Below are 16,979 nucleotides of genomic sequence, written 5' to 3' on the forward strand. Positions count from 1 at the left end.
TGGCAAGCAATTACAAACCAGTCTGTTGTTAGGGAGAGGGAAACGTCACAGCAGGCATTATGGGAGATTCACCGAAGACGCGTGCTCCAGCATATGATCCCTGCATAACAACAGACACTGGGCGCATTTTAATTAGCTCTTGCCGTGACATCGCAGCATGTGTGGTCTCGAACACTGCTGGGATTTTCAGTTGGATACTGATCGAGACGAGCTTCTGCTTTCCTTGTAAGCAAATGTTGATCTTCTATTGGGATGTCTAATTTAAGAGGGAATGACGTCATTAGTGCGTAGACTCTGCTGTTCCCCTGTGGAACTAAGTGCTGTCATGTATTTTATGCTTTCTTTTTTTTAATAGAATATGCTAAATATGCACATAAACTCCTTTTTTCTAAACTATGCGAGGTGAACATGAATACCAGACCCCATTTACATTTCATGGTAATAATATATGCACACAGTTGCAAGGGACCCACAGGAATAATATATTACTTCTATAAAACAGTGGCTGGGTGGTACATCTTTGGCAGTTTGACTCAGTCCCCAGTGTATACTAAAGAGCACCTTATTAGTTTCAGCTGAGGATTGACAAAGGAGAGGCACAAACAGTCAAAAGAAACTCAGCAAGGCAGTTGGCGGGCTAGGAGCAGCAATTATCATATTGCTCAAATCCACCAGCTCCTCTCAGATCAAGAGTATTTGCATTGCACGGAGGAGAGTGAAGAGGGTCAAACTGTTCTCGCCAGGCGTACTTCAGGACTCCCCCTGTGAGCAGAAGTGCTCAGAAGAAAAAAGTCAAAGGGAGTGGAAGAATGAAAATAGCTCCAGGGTACAGGGGGAGTTTAAAGCTCACCAATAATGTGGTCTGCTGCCCTCGTGAAACAAACAGCAGCACTTTCCTTTTGAAAATATGAAGTGTTGTTTGAATACCCACTTCTTAGCATCGCTCCAACAATGCACTTATTGATACCGCGCTTTCCTAAAACTCAAAGCTCTTTACACAAAAGGCAAAGGAAATGACTGGTGGTATAAGCTGGGAGAATACTGAATTCTGCTGAGGTCGCCATAAATCAGCTTGCTTTGTATTTACATGAGGGGATCCAGAGCACCGTGGGGAGAGTGACACAGAATTCAAAGACTTTGCTCCATCTAATTTATAATCATAACTTATTTAACTTTGGGGCTGGTTTTGCTGAACTCATGATGTCCCTAACTGTTATAATAGAGCTCCAGGTTTCCTAACAGTGGGGCTTTAGCATCGATCAATTGCTGAGTTTGGGCTTTTTCACGGAGTGTCTCTTGATGCATTTGAAACAGGCCAAGTGAAGCCATTTCAGTGAAGTGTATTCATTTTCAGGCATTTATTTTTAATGACAATATATCCACTTAAAGGCAGTATAAATGGATGGCACAGAAGCTCAGTCTGGCTACAGACTTTTTTCCAGCGAGAGAGGTCGATGAAAGGGAGAACTACAGCACACACACACAGTCTTTGAGTTTCAGGGTAGCTAATTTATTTCTGCCACTCTGAACAGTAAACACCCCGAGCAAGACAGAGAATCTGAAACTCCTCTGATAAACTTTTGCTGCATGTGAATTCCTCTCCTTGTCATCCTCTAGCCCTGAGCGCACGCACACACACAAAAAAACAGCGTTTGGAATAGGGCACCATTATCAGGTTTTGGGCCAACCGTCCTTTCATTTCCTTTCTGTTGTCCGTTAGGAAAATGACCAAACTTCAAGCTGTCGTATCCTTGGGCTGGAGTCGCCATGGTTAAAACCCCACAGCACCAGCAGCAATCTCCCAAGAATGCACCCTATCTTCATCCCTCCATGTAGCGATATCCCTGTTCCATCTGATGCTATCTCTGTAAAATGGGATGTTATCAGTATCCAAAATGATGCTATCGCCATACAGTGTGGAGATATTGGATTCTAATTCCTCCCCCCTGCCTCGGCAGAGATATGTAAGGTTCTGCAGGCAAAGCCAGTCCATCTGTGGCTTACTTAGGATGAGGGTTTGAATGGAGCTTTATGCTCTGTAGTTCTGGCTGCGTGGCCCCCCAGGCCAGAGTTGTCACAGTACCTGTTCATGCTGTATGCTTTAATGAGGACAGGAGATGGAGATGATGGAGAGTCAATTACAACCCCATGTAGGAGAGTGACACTATTTCACCTTTCATTACACCTCGATGCCATGGGCTAACTGGGTCTCATCAGTTAGTGAAAGGTACTCGTGCTGAGAATGCCACGCTGGTGTCGCCTTGTGCGGAATGGAGGAAAAACGGAGGTTAGAGGAAGATTATTAGCTCTCAAGTCCTCCTTTGTACGACGGCATTTCACAGAAGAACATCTTTTAAACGGGCATCTGTGCATATCGTTAAATACAGAACACAAGAAAATATAACAAACGTAAATGCAATAACTTCATTTGAATCTTCTGCAACTTCTCAAATAGTGGCCTTTATTTATCTCAACTACAGAGACAAACAAACCCTTACTTGGAACAGGCTCATATTGGAAATTCCTTTAGTTCCAATTTCCTTTGTTATATATCTCATTGTGTGTCTATAAGAAGCCTATTTTCTGATCTGCTCCTGTTTTAAATGAATAGTTTGTTTTTTTGGGGACAAAAAAGCGTATTAACTTTCTTGCTGTGGGTTTGATGTGAAGATTGATATCACTCTCGTATATGTTAGATAATAATAATAAGCTGGAAATAGCTACGCTGACTCTCGCCAAAGGTAACAAAATCCACCTACCAACACCTCTAAAGCTCACTTATCAACACATTGTATCTTGTTTGTTTAATCCTTCAAAAAAACTAATTTCATGGAGGCTTATGCGGTGGACTATGTCTTGGTCCGGTGCAGTAACTGTTTCTCCAACTATGGTTGTCGATGCTGTTTGCTGTTAATGCAAACGCAACACTTCCTCCACGCTTACCTGTTCTCTTGATTGAGGGAGTTGCTCCGAGTCTCTTCTCACAAATGAAAGCACAGATTTAATTCACTTTTTATTTCCAGTCGCTTCCAGTTTGTTGATTTTCCATCTGTGTTAAGCCACTGTCAATGAAGCCAACACTTCCTGCAAAGACATTTCACATTAAAAGACACCTTCCATTGCTCAAAGGGCATAACCATAATGAGCTTTTACAGCGATCAAAAGACACTGAACACAAAATAAAAACAATATTTATTTTAAAAAGAAGTGAAACTGGCTGCAATGAATACTGATGAAATTAGTGCATACTGTCTTTGTGCCATCTTGATTCAACCTGTATATCTACTTTCTACCTGAAGCTGCGTTGGACCCCTCACTCTAAATCAGACCTGAAGTCATTCCCGGCCTTTGTTCTTCACAGATCCGATGGACCAAGACAGCAGGCAGTGTGTCGGACCGCTTCCAGGACTCCAGTGTGTTCAACGAGACGTTGCACATCACAAAGATCCTGAGGACCCAGGGAGGTCGCTACTACTGCAAGGCTGAGAACGGCCTTGGATCCCCGGCTATCAAGTCCATCAGGGTGGACGTCTACTGTAAGTGCAATGACATACATGACTGAAAAAACGTTATCACGTGTTTCTTCCTGGTTTACAAAGACATCCAAGTGAGGCAGACTGAAGATGGTAAGTTGCCCAAAGGTGCGACTATCAAGAGTCTGTATCTTTATTATTGTGCGAAGGACCGGCCGCGGTGTCACTTTGTCTACTTCCTAATTCACTACTAGGACACATTCCGGACAAACATGACCCTGAAAAGGTTTCTATTCACAGTTCTGATATGCAACAAAGTCAGTTAGCAGTGTAGCAAAAGGTAGTATATTGCCGCTTCCAGCGCAGTTAGCTTTTAAACTGTAACCAGCACGTATATGCTTTATTAAATCAATTCAAAGTGCTGGGAAATATATCATTATGTGAAATGAACTATTAATGCTGATCAGTGTGAAACTACATGAAAGCTTACGGCACAATATAGCACCGTTCCATACTTTTGCTTTGAATGAAAATGTACTTATTATTCGGAGGTAGAGCATCCGAAGAGACCCCCCTGCGCTCTCCTGAGAATGGCAATTAAGCTAAAACGCTGTTGTTATCCTGACAAAGCCATCGACTGTAAGTGCAACCTCTCTATTTTTAGAGTATCTGTACGACAAACGGTAAAAGGCTCATTAGCATTCATCAAAGACCACTGTGATTAATTATTATTGTTTTTATTGACTGGGAATTGATCGTCCGATTTCACCTTGTGAGTTGTCGAAAGTGAGGCGAGAGACAAGGGAGTCGCTGCCGGACCCTCAGAAATGGAGGGAAGTGGGAGTTTATATCCAGTGAATAATATATAGTTGTATTGTAATCAGATGTATCAAGGGAGGAACTCTAGTCTTACTGTTTCAGCTTCAAAAAAACTCTGCCAAGATACATTTAAAATTTAGTGTTTGGTGCCTTTGAAAGATCTGTAAGCCGCCTCCTTCAATTTACACTTCTGCTTCAGCCTCCGCTCCCTCGGTAGCACTCAATCACTGCTTTGTTTTTCATGCCACGCTGCAAAGTCAAAACATGCTTTATCTTATCTAATATAAGTCTAATATAATCGATGACCTCGCTCTTAATTTGTTGCCAAACATCCACTTTTCAGGCACAGAGGAAAGGAGGAGGTGGTGGAGCAGAGCATTCGCACTAAATAAGATGTACTTGATCTCCTTCCAGTCCGTGACTCGTTTCTAGTAAAGCCTACGTTCATTTGAAGCATCGCAGAGCAGCAACGCTGGCCTCTCTGTCTGTTATGGGCCTCTCCTCTGCCCATGTTTTCTTTCCCGTCTCTGTCTTTTTCTTTCCTTCGCTGTGTGTGAGCCAACATCCTTGTATCTGTTTATGTGGACTGACACGGGCAAAGGTTGTGGAATTGAAACTTGTTTAGTAAGCTGGTGGAAGGCCTTAGTGGAGCAGCAGAGCCGGGGCTGAGCGTATCTCAGGAGCTGACAGTCGGAGACCTCGTTCCCTCCGTGCACCATTTCACCTCGACTGCACTAAAGAGCCGGAGGAGCAGCAGACGTGGAAATGAAGCCAGATAACACGTCAGGGACAGAACTGAGGAGAATCGGAGAGCGTGGATCCTCAGCAAGCTTCATTTTGAGCTCAACCTTTCCGTATTGTTGATGCAAATTCATATTTGAGGTATCATGAAGAACATAAGATTTTATCAAAACAGAAAACAGATAAATAATGATTTAAATCAAACAAATTAAGATAAAAATGAGAAGTTGAAGATAGATGCCCTTAAAAACAATTACAATATATACAGTAGAACACAAATATTTTGTGAAAGAAATTCAGATAATTGTGCTGCTCCAGCAGCCATGATGTGTGGAGTATATATATATATATATATATATATATATGTAAAGATATATAGTAGTACATATAGGAGTACAGAACAATATAAAAACACAATAACAACAACATATTTGTAATATAGGCTATTATTATGGTGATATAAGTCCTATGCATCAACAAAAGGGGAGTGATGAAAACATGAAGAAAAAAAGCTTCATATATTGAATAAAATGAAGGTTATCTTTACACGGTAGCGTTTTAAATTGCTATCCTGATAATGTCCTTGCATCTGGCCTTGTAACACAGTATGCATGTACTTCATTAGCTAGCATTTTGTGCTATGTTGCACAACCAGCGGAACACATCATTCCTCTTGAGCAATGTTATAGCTGTCCCCCGGGGGTGAATTTAATTGATGGGCCTCTGCAGTACATGCTATTTTTAGTGGTTTGCAGCTACGGTTTTTAATTAGCATTAAAATTGGTGTTTTGGAGCTGGACCTCCCAACAACAACACCTTGAATTGAGTTTGCTGTCTCTTTCGGATTTATCCTGCATGTGTTTCTTTGTTCACATCACTCTGTTTGTCTAAGAAACAACACGGGCAGTTCTAATGGACTGCACCATTACGGCAAAGGGAAAATACTCTCTATAACCAGACACAGGGCCCCATGTTTTACAATAAGAGGCGTATAACTCGAATGATCTTTCTACAGTCGAATCCTTGGTTTTCTGTCGAGAACGTTTATTTGCTTCTGCTTCTTGGAATCAAAGGTTTTGTTTTCAATTTTCAAAATACACACTAGAGTTTTTATTCACGTGTGCACCTTTTATTCGATCAAAGTGTGCTGAGCACCCCATTCTTCATAAAGGCAGCCGCAAACCTGCTTGACTCACTTTCAGGAAAATGATCTGATGGAAATACGAGGCTAAATCGAGACAGACGGACAGCAGAGGTTTTCTGCTGAGTTGAGAGTCAGTAATAAGTGACCTCTGCAGCCCGGAGGAGCTGGTATTAGTTACACAGCCAGCTCAAAGCTAACTTATTTACAGAGCTCTGAAGTCCATCTAAGCACATTTTATACCTGCTGATACTTCAGCTGTTTGTCTGCATTTAGGTCTGTAGGGAAAGTCCTTCGCAAGGTTAATAAAGAACCTTTCCCAAATCCTACACTAATCGATTTTAAGCTTAAGATGCTCACTTCTTTTTCCTACTGGGGGGGGTCTTTTCAATGTTTTCATTTAATTTCAGCTCCATTAATTTAGCAGGAGTATCTAATGTGCCATTGGTTGACTGATTGAGGAGGGCTTAAGGGTTCTGCAGGGCCAGCTTATGGCAGGCTCAGAGTGTCCATTGACCATCGCCAGCACAATAAACCGAAGAGAGATTTGGAGAGGACGTGGCCAGGAGGAAATGTCACAGAAGTGACTGACCACCCAAGTCCAGGGGCATGAAATATTGCTACTTACAGCATGTTGTAAATGAATTTACTCTGCTAATGTCTCATTCTAGTAATCACCAGTTTTCAAAATGCTTTCTACTGATATTAATATATTTAAATGGTGCTGAAATGGAAGTTGATTACTCAATAAAGCATTGATCAACAATTTAGATGATGTGTTTTATATTGTTTGTTGGTCTAAACAAGCAATTTCAACACGCCTCTGTGGACCGGTGATTTTTTTAGAGTTAATATTGAATTTATTCAAACTATTTAATACAAAAAATGTCATTGGTTGCAAAGCCTAATAGTAATCTGCTGAATGAATAACTCCACTTCCTACTGATAAACAATATAACCTTTAAGTCAATTATTTGTGGGCAAACACAGAGGTTGTCAAATGAACTCGTAGAGAGCGAAGCAGAATGATTTCACCTGATGGACTAATGGAGAACAAATTGCTTTGCCTTAAACCTGCTCAGTCCAGGTCAGCATTTACTGTACAGGTTGTGATAAAGGACCACTTTAAAACTCACTTTAAAATGGTCGGAACAACGCTGGCAAAACAGAATAAATTGGGAACACAGAGATGCATTGCGGAAAAAGTAAAAGAAAAGGAGAAAGTCAAAATGCTGCCAAGTCTTCCGGAGTTTACAGGAAACACTTTGCACTCTTGGTCCGTATGCTAATGCTGTGCAGATGATATTAATGTGGTCTGCTTAATCAGCCAGTGCCAGTTTGTCAGTGGCTGTGAAATAGTAAGAATCAGGTGATGCATATACTGTATTGTGAGAAACAACCCACCGAACTGTAGATATCAGTTTTACTGATGCTTTCGCACACATCCTCACCCTGATATTTCTCACTACATTCCCTCAAAAGAAGGATTAGAATAAGACAATAGCTTACTTTCTCTGTGTTATCTGTGGCAGGACTTACTCCACACTGCTATTGCAGAAGCCAGAGAATTTTAATGAGGATACTGTGTGTTTGTGTGTGTTTGGCAGCGCAAGGGGCTCCAGTCTGAGCTTGAATCATGATTTTGGCAACGGCAGCGTTCATCTAGATTCGAGACGTGTGAATGTGTGTGTCCATTTCTTTGTCTGCTCATGCGTGCGAGAGGAAACAAAAATAGAGGCTGCCCAATGGGTTCAAGCACATGCTTATGCATGAACACACTCTCCACCAGTGAGGTCCTGAGTCACACACACATGTCAAAGGCTTAACTTGTCTTGGCATATACGCCTCCTCAGCTGTGCAACGCTGTGCAGCAGCATGTGGGGCCGACTTGGGGAAGTGTGTCTGCTTCATGTTTGCCTTCCATCGATGGAGTTCATAGAGGAGCTCGGAGATCAAACAGCAGCTGATGGTGTTTGTTTAGCGGCCATGCTGGCTTTCTTTTATCCAGTCGGTCAGTATAACTGGCGCTTCCTATCTCATCAGGTGTCCAATTCGCGCCACCCTGCTGCAAGGAGCCTGAGTAAATGTGTGTTCAGAGCAAGGGAGGACAGAGGGTTTTGGAGAAACACTGAGTCACAGAAACAAGAAACACGGAACATGGTGATGAAAATCGAGTTTTGACTGTGGCTGATGCGGTTAATTTTAACTCCTTTGTCCCGTCATTACTGGTATTTGCACCCTGTGCTTGAATTTATATAGCATGGAGAGGCTCTTTTAAAGTGACTTAGTAATACATTTGGGTGTTCAGTGTACAGAAGTTAGTGTGTGGGATGGTGATCTCAAGAGAGCCTATCGATTAGTGGGTTCAATTGTATGAAGCAGTCTGTGCTGCAGGCTCAATAGGATGAGTTATGACTCAGATTGAAGAAGGATATAATTGTTAACTGGTGGACTAGCTCCTAGTTATATACAATAAAGCTTATATTTTGACAGTTTCATGGATAAAAGAATAGATCAATCCATCCCTCCACTAGTCCACCCACTATACCTTCTTATCCTATTCAGGGTCAGGGGGATTTAAAGCCTATCCCAACATGCGCTGGGTAAAACCAGGTACACCCTGGGCAACACTATCATTCACAACCAAAGGTACTTTAGATTTAATTCATCCCCGCTGCTACTCTGTTAAGCTGTCAGACTTACCATGGAGCCCACACTGTCACTAACTGCGCTCCCTGAAGAAATATTGAATTTATAGAAAAACAAATCGGAAAGAAGCAGACAGAAGGGTTTATACACAATGTCAGACTGATTCAGCAGTTTAAACAGGTTAGAAAGGTAAAGATAGAAACTAAAGCCTACAGATCACAGTGTAAAAGTGAAACACCACATCATGATAATCGAGACATTAAGGAAACATTATTAAGGAGCAACACTGTTCCTGTAAAGCTGGGGAGGTCATTATTCACTGTAACGATCATTTAAAAGCAAAAGCAGCATGTGTAGATGTATAGTATATTCAGTAGCTAGCGTAGCATAGAAGTGCTCATGCTAATTAATGATGTGCTAACGTACTCTGCTAATGTTAGCGTCACAGGTTTTCACGTAGAAACGTAATGTTTTAGAATCGTATATCTTCTTCCAACCTTTCAGGGTAACGAGGATCACTTTAACCATGACTACATGGCTCAAAATCAACAACACCAGCCTGAAAATGAAGAAAATTGTTCGCCCTGCTATGTTGCTGTTGCTACTTCTGTCAAGAAAAACACACTGTTTAATCCATTTCTTACGGTTAAGCCCCTGTGTTTTTGGTTTTAGAAAGGCTGAAAAGAAAGTTTCAAACTCACTATGGCCCCTATTACTGCTTTGACATTTTGAGGAATTCAAAGCTTAACAGACCTTGGATCATTGTGGTTTGAGGGAGACGTTAAGCAAACGATTAATTCCCCTAACTTGCCTGTTCTTGGACTATAAAAACATTCTTGAGAAGAAGAAATAAAACAAAATGGGTCTGAAATATTTCATAATTCTTATACCATCTATTTGGAGCGTATATTTTGTGTATATAATACATTCCATGCTCTTCAAAATTCAACAAAACAAAACCACACATGACATCTTCATCCATTTTGGGATAAAAAAAAATGGGTATTGTGCGAGAAATGGCTGAGGAACTCAATCTTGACACCTCAAAATGATGTGATCTCATGATACGAGGTGATGTATTATACAATCTTCTGAAAAGATCCCATAATGTATGTAGACAAAGATATATGTGCAGCAGCTCTTAAGTGCTTTTGGATGTAAATGACCTGCTGTGATGAATGGTGTGATACGGCCACGGTGAGTTATCTGAGCCTTGTTTGAATCAGGACAGAATGAATCAGCACATTATGTGTACATTATGTAAATGTTTGCAGGTTTGGTTAATGGAGGTAAAGCCAGTTCACGACTGCCCATTACTCTTTCAATGACTTGCTCTGGGGAGGGGCCCTTAATCAGAGTAGTGGAGTCAACCTCATCTCTTGCCTCAGTTTTTCCTCCCCATCAGGAGCTTAAAACACACCAGTGTGTTTGTGTGGTGTATGCTAATGTCATTATCTTGTGCAGAATTTCATTCTTATCTGCTTTTTGTTTTTGAACATTTTCTCTCCGGGAGAGGAAATGCCATGGATGATGCACTGACTGCGTTATTATTCATCTTTTCGCCAGTATGTTTGGATAAGGGCCACGATATCCAAATTACAAGATCAGTCTATACAGTGGGAATCATGGGAAATAATGATGATATTGATCTTGAGTTCTACTACTTATTGAGCAAAAGAAGTATTTAATGAGTGCCTGTAAATTATATGATGTTATTTGAATCCTCATAATAGTCTCACGAGGATAGAGGGCAAAAATGTGTGAATAATATTGTTAAAACTAATTAAAATCATGCAGAGCTTTGGTTTTGTGTTAATACCAAGGAAGTCCAATGAGACAAGAAATGAAATACTTGTTTACTGAGTTGTTTTGAGAATGATACGAGGTGATGGAAAAGATAAAGAGAATCAGTAATGATTGAATGAATTATAACATCATACAGAACACTGCATTAAAGACACAATCAGAGTATCTTTATATGATGTAATGTCTGGACACAAACAGGACGTTGTAGCAGGAAATAACGCAGTAAGAGATCATCAAGATCAAGGAGTATCAGTTAAAGAAAGAAAGTATCTAGTTTGATGTACAGAGAAGAGCAGGACTCTTTACATATGTAAAGTGTCACCTGCTGCTACAGTACAAGGTCACTGTTGGAGATTTATGGTGTGCTAGAACGTTTCAATGCCAATTTTATTGTGTCTTTAAAGAAACACAGTGTGCCCTAGTACAACAGACATTACAGTTAGTAGTCAAACAAGCCTCAGCACCTTGGAAGCAGACATGCTATCGAGTACAAATAACGGATGAAGTAGCTTGCTGTTTTCTTGGATACAACAACAGAATTTCTTTTAAATCAGTACATTTTCACATTCTGTATTATAGCTCACATAGAAGACATGAACCTATCACGTGTCCAAATTGCACCAAACATGGCACTCATCGTCCTTGGGTCCCCAGCAACCGCAAGTGTGAAGTAGATCGGATGGACGGTTCTCGAGATAGGCAAAGGACACACACACATTCAGAGATTCCTATAGTTAGAGTAGTTCACTGCCCTTTGCGGGCAATTGATTGCTTGGCTCCCGGTAGAGACAGTTTCACAGTTGTGAATGTTAACGTTCCAAATGTGTCCCAGTTTATTCCCAAGCTGCAATTCCGTTGAAACGGCACGTGGCTATTTGGATCACATAGCCGTTCAAAGCAGCCGCATGCTTGGTCCTGGGAGTGCTGCGTTGACTTGAGGGAAAAGAAGAGAAGAGTTTAGTTGTAACATTTGTGCATCCAGCATCCGGCAGCAAAAGTGATCACCCCGCTGCAGGTCACCTGCTCTGCTGTGGCCACGCCCCCGCTGCTTCACAGAGTGCTATCACTTGTTAATTCAAAGTTTATTAGTATTGAACGTGCCGTAGATTCAAATTGTACCAAATTCGACACGGCACTCCTTTGGGTCCATCGCAATACACCCACCAAGTGTGAAGTAGATTGGATGAGCAATTTTTGAGATATGCGAAAGACATACCCCCATACAAACAGACTGAGATTCCTTGCTTTATAGTTGGATGCTTTCACATTCAGGAAAGGTCTCCTATCCTCGGTTGGTCTTTGTCCAAACCAAACAGAGGAGGTCATTAGGCCGAAACCAGAAAAGAACTCCGTCATGTCGCTGGCGCTTTGCCTCCAACTCTAATGGTTGGTTTCTAGGTGGTTGTGTTTAGATCAGTGGTCTGTGGCTTGCTTGTTTTCTAGGGAGATGAATTAGAGAGGAGATGAGCTGAGGCAGACGCCACTGTCTAAGGGCGGGGATGAAGAAGAGATTTCATTACTCCTCACCCTCTAACACACACACACACACACACAGAGTACAACTGGGCCTCATTATTTCCTCATCTCCATCACTGGGAGGAAGTGAGGGCCTGCAAGCTCTGCTGTGAGGCTGCTGACGTCTGCCGCTCCATTTATCACATATATTGTCCATGTGTTCACACACACACACACACACACATTGGTCACATACACACCCGCACAGACACCCAGTGTTCCTCCAAAGACAGCATAATTGGAAAATCACTGTCACTGAAGAAGATGGAGGTGAACCAGTCCTAAGTGGGCTGTAGCTTCCTGAACACAGCTCCAGCTCTTAAAGCAACAGCTTCAACAGCACAGTAAAAGTGAAAGACGACTTCATCTGGTTAGAAGGAAACATGGTCCGCTTTTTGAGCTTAAACATCATCTATTTGCATAGTTTTGACTTTAAGGGAAAAAGAGCAATCAAAAGTCTATATCCAAGCTCTGGAGGTTTGTTTGTAGCACAAATGAAATGTTTGTGTTTTTACATCCATACTGCACATTGTCTAAATCTGTTTTTTATCTACACATTAGGAGCCAGTAACTTGAGGGGACAAGCCCACTTTACTGTACATTAGGAGTTTCCAATTCTAACAAGACCATTGTCCTCTATACAGTATATCTGTTTAGGCTACTCTGCCACCAACAGTGTAGCAAGCTGTATCGTTGGCGATCGCTCCATTGACTCCATTGTGCATTGCCACTTTAATTGGCAGTAATTACACTTAGCCAGGCCTGATGACTGTAGCCTCAGAGAGGGAGTTAGTTACCATTACCTTAATGCTCAATGCATATCCTGAGAGAGAGAGAGAGAATCAAGAAAAGGTGATTTGTTTTATAGTCCAAGTTAACGCTGGAATGAGGAAATGCTTAATGAATAATTCAAGACTTGTTACACAGCACCACAGAGGCATGCCAAACAGCAGCCATGGCAGGGGTGGTCTGTTGCCCTTTACAAACCTTAACCCAAGTTGTACAAACTCCCCCTCACTGTGTTCCTGGCAGAGAGAGAAGAGCCGCCTTTATAAACCCCCTTTACAGTGTATTAAAACAGTTGTTTCGACCCCTGGCAACTGACCCACTGATTCAATTTCAATTCCAAACTTCAAATATTAAAGCGTGGATGGGGAGTTGTGTAACTCATTGCTCCCTAAGACACACACACACACACACACACACACACACACACACACGCATACAGCCACCTAACCCAGTAAACCCCCAATGTTCTATTATTGTGCCACAAGGATTTGGGTATTCACTCTTGTTCTACCGATGCAGCCAGAACAAAAACAATCATTTGTTCTTTTCATTTAGAATCTTGTTTCATTACAGAAGCAGCTAATTGGGTATGTGAGCAATGTTTGCACATTGTTATCTCTCTTTCAATGCTTTCGCTTTAAGCGCTACATTTTAAATCATGCTTATTAAAATGACATGGAGTGAGTGCCTTAAATGCATGTCACAATAGAAATCACAGGATTGAGTGCATAACCTCTGTAAACATACTCTGAATGAAAAAAAATACGTATTCACCGATACATTTAACAACTTTTTTTTAAATCCATAAAGAATAATGTTTATCTGAATTCCCTATGATGTTTGATGAGAGGATTGCTACACTCATGACTGTACGGTTAATAGGAAGCTACATCCAGCAGCTGGTTAGCTTAGCTTAGCACAAAGACTGAAAACAGGGGGAAATGGCTAGCCTGGCTCTGTTCAGTAACAAAACACATTATGTGTTACTTGTTTAATCTGAATAAAAAACAAACTGTAGATTTGACAAGTTGTGTGAGACTATTTCTTGGCTGGAAGTAAAGACCTTTTAGAATGTGTTGTCATCTCACAGAGGTCACCGGGAACCCAGCGATCACTCCAGGAAGTCACTGCTCCAGCCAATAACTAGTATTAATACCCCCAGTGTTATTTATCCTTTGATTTATCTTTACCATGACGTCACTGTATTCTGAAGCTTTGACGCGCGTTTATGATCGCTCATAAACTATCATAATAATCATTATATACAAATCAACGCTGCACCATGAGCCATGTTTACATTACTATAATACGATACCATGGTAAAATGCACTCGGCTGTATAATGTGTCCAGTCACTGTGTGTCTTTCTCAACATACAAATGATACGCTGACAAATTCTGTTTTTCACACACAGACTGAATCAGCCCCCCCACCCCCCCTCACGCTCACACTCGTTTCTCATGTCTCGGAGAATGATATTCAGTTTACTGAGATATCTCTGCTACACAGGCGCCATCGTCAGAGTGGACTTATTGCAATAGCTGTATCACGCCCTCGCCCACCCTCCAAACACATCCATCCGCCACCACAATCACACTTTAGTGTGAAGCAACAGCTGACGCCTGATAGATACCGCTAGCAGGAGCTGGTTATTGTGGAGTGTAGCCATGAGATAGAGGTCACTGTTTGCCACTGGGTTGAGAGATGGAGGGAAAGGAAATGTACCGACACTAAATTACATGCTGGATACACATATTCCATCAGAGGCCTCTACATGAGATGGATGTTATATATCACCACTGCGCCGTTTTAACCTTTCGACCCACATAAATGAAATTCATTAAAGCACACCATTCAGCAAACGGAAATTACACACCATCTAGATCATGTTCTATCAGTGCCGTCTTATTTGATGTAGTGTGTTTACACATAGTACACTGATGTTGCATATTACAAATTGAAGGTCTTCTTACAGTACATTAAACCCACACATTTTCCATCAGCGGCGTGGAAATATCTCATGCTGAACCCTCACTGCCCATTATCTCAATCCCTCATTTATCAGAGGCTTCTGTTTAGCTACCAGTGATATTTTGTAAAGATCACACACATACTCCGGTATTCGCATGAGCAGACGCCTTTTAATGTGGTCGGAGAGCCAGAAAAGAAATTCACCTATTAATGCTTCCTATTTATGTGGAGGTGTCTCTACCTTTTTTAGGATTTATTTAAAAAAAAAAAAAAAGAAAAGAAGAGGCTTGAAGGTGAGGTCAGTCACAGGGCGGGCTGCCAAGTAATAACTTCTCTAATCACTTATTCCTCATGCCCATATTGCTATATAATAAAAAAAAAACTTTTACGAGAGAGAAAGAGAGCAAGTCACCCTTATTTGGAGACAGCTGTTATCACCACCTCGTTAACGCCGCAACTCGATCACAGCAATTTAGAAGTTGACGCATGCTCTCGACCCTCCATTTCCTCCTTTTGTCCGTCTCGCTGTTTCTCGCTGTCCCTTCGCACACAAATAAAAGCAAATTGCTCGTCTTTGACGTAACCTGGCTGTTTTTTAACTCATGAAAGACGTCGCACAAATGTCTTTGAGGTCTGCGGCTCCCACTGGTAATCAAGCTGGCACGGTGATTAGGTGAAAATGAATCGCGGGCCTCTGTCGCGCATGGCTGACAGCCCGGGAGCCAGATAGGTGTTCTCTTCCCAGGTGACTTCGACAGATCAGGCAGAGAGAGTGAAAGACATCAAAGCAGAGAAAAAAAATAGAAAGAAACTTGCATTAGATTAATACCCGCGAGATAGCTAAAAAGAGGTGTGTGTGTGTGAGTCCGTACAAGAATGTTGGTGTCTGAGTGGATTGGGTGTGGGTAGGTGGAGTGAGGTAATGTGTGTGAGTTTAGTGTCTGGTTTTTTTTTTTGGCAGGGGGGGGGGGGGCATGAAAGGAAGGAGCTATGGTTTGAAGTGATAATGAAGCACCTTCTTTAATCCTCATCCTCTCTTTTATCCGATCCACTCACTTGTGCCCATTTGTCCAACAAATGTTTTGGTAGGCCTATAAAGCAGAAATCTCCATTCTGCTTTTCAAACAGGAATATCATCCGCAGGTTTTGTTCCACTCTTTCTCACCGGAGTGGATTAAAAGATTGGAGATTCTGAATTTTACCTTTTTTCCTGCTTTTCTTCTGAGAGCCCCTCAGACACGCAATGTGTCTGGCGTTTGCACATTGGTGTGTCATGTTGCCCGCGGCCCCTGCGTCTTAATATCAAAGAAAACCCAGAGCTTTTAGACCTGTCATGCTTGGTGGGAGTGAGCAGGAGTGACGCTAAGGTTAGCTCGCTGGAGCGTTTAGATGTACATGGGCAGATTTACTGGCCTGTGAACCCATAAACCTGCAATTACAAACCCTAACAACTCTGGCGCAGGCGGCCTGTACACCGCAGTTTTCCTCTAGGCTCGAGGATTTAAGCTTCACAATCAGTCAAGCGTAACTTCAGAAGCTAATTGCAGAAGAGTGACACACACACACACACACACACTCACACAACATCCTTACGGGGGTAAAACTGATGTCGGAGGTGGAATTTTGTTTGAAATTCATCAAATTTTAATCCAGCGCGTACATTTCCATATTTCCATATTTATTTCTTTATGCTCCTAGCATCCACTTCTTCTCTGCATATCATTTCGGCCCTATTAATAGCTCAAACCGCTGCAAACATACAGAAACACACACAACCACTCTTTTCGCCACAAGAAAAGAAAAGTTAGACAACATCCTATCAGGTCCGGTGCTCAAAGACACGGGCAGATAGGGCTGTCATTGAATCACTCCATTCCTGCCACAGTTGGTAAATTGACTGTTTGAAACAGATGAGGGGGGAACTGGGAAGAGTCAGAGATAAGATGTAGCATTCACACTCTCCTCCTCTCTATAATGAATCAGTGTATTTACTTAGCAATCTGCTTCTCTAAAATGGCACCGCAATCGCTTCGTCTTCTCCGGAGCGTTGTCACCCTCTCCCGTGTTCCTCTCATA

General features: G+C 41.8%; 1 protein-coding gene across 4 annotated transcripts in view; it reads left to right on the top strand.

Annotated features, from left to right (window-relative positions):
• mdga2a (MAM domain containing glycosylphosphatidylinositol anchor 2a) overlaps nucleotides 1-16,979 on the top strand; it is a 156,691-nt gene that overhangs the window by 55,379 nt on the left and 84,333 nt on the right. For all 4 annotated transcript variants that reach the window (XM_031865979.1, XM_031865981.1, XM_031865980.1 and 1 more), the window contains exon 3: nucleotides 3,362-3,536. In XM_031865979.1, the coding sequence (XP_031721839.1) occupies nucleotides 3,362-3,536 (175 nt within the window). The remainder of the gene's footprint in view (nucleotides 1-3,361; nucleotides 3,537-16,979) is intronic.

This window comes from Anarrhichthys ocellatus, unplaced genomic scaffold (genome assembly GCF_004355925.1).
Source record: "Anarrhichthys ocellatus isolate YVR2014 unplaced genomic scaffold, GSC_Weel_1.0 scaffold34, whole genome shotgun sequence".
NCBI classification, from domain to species: domain Eukaryota; kingdom Metazoa; phylum Chordata; class Actinopteri; order Perciformes; family Anarhichadidae; genus Anarrhichthys; species Anarrhichthys ocellatus.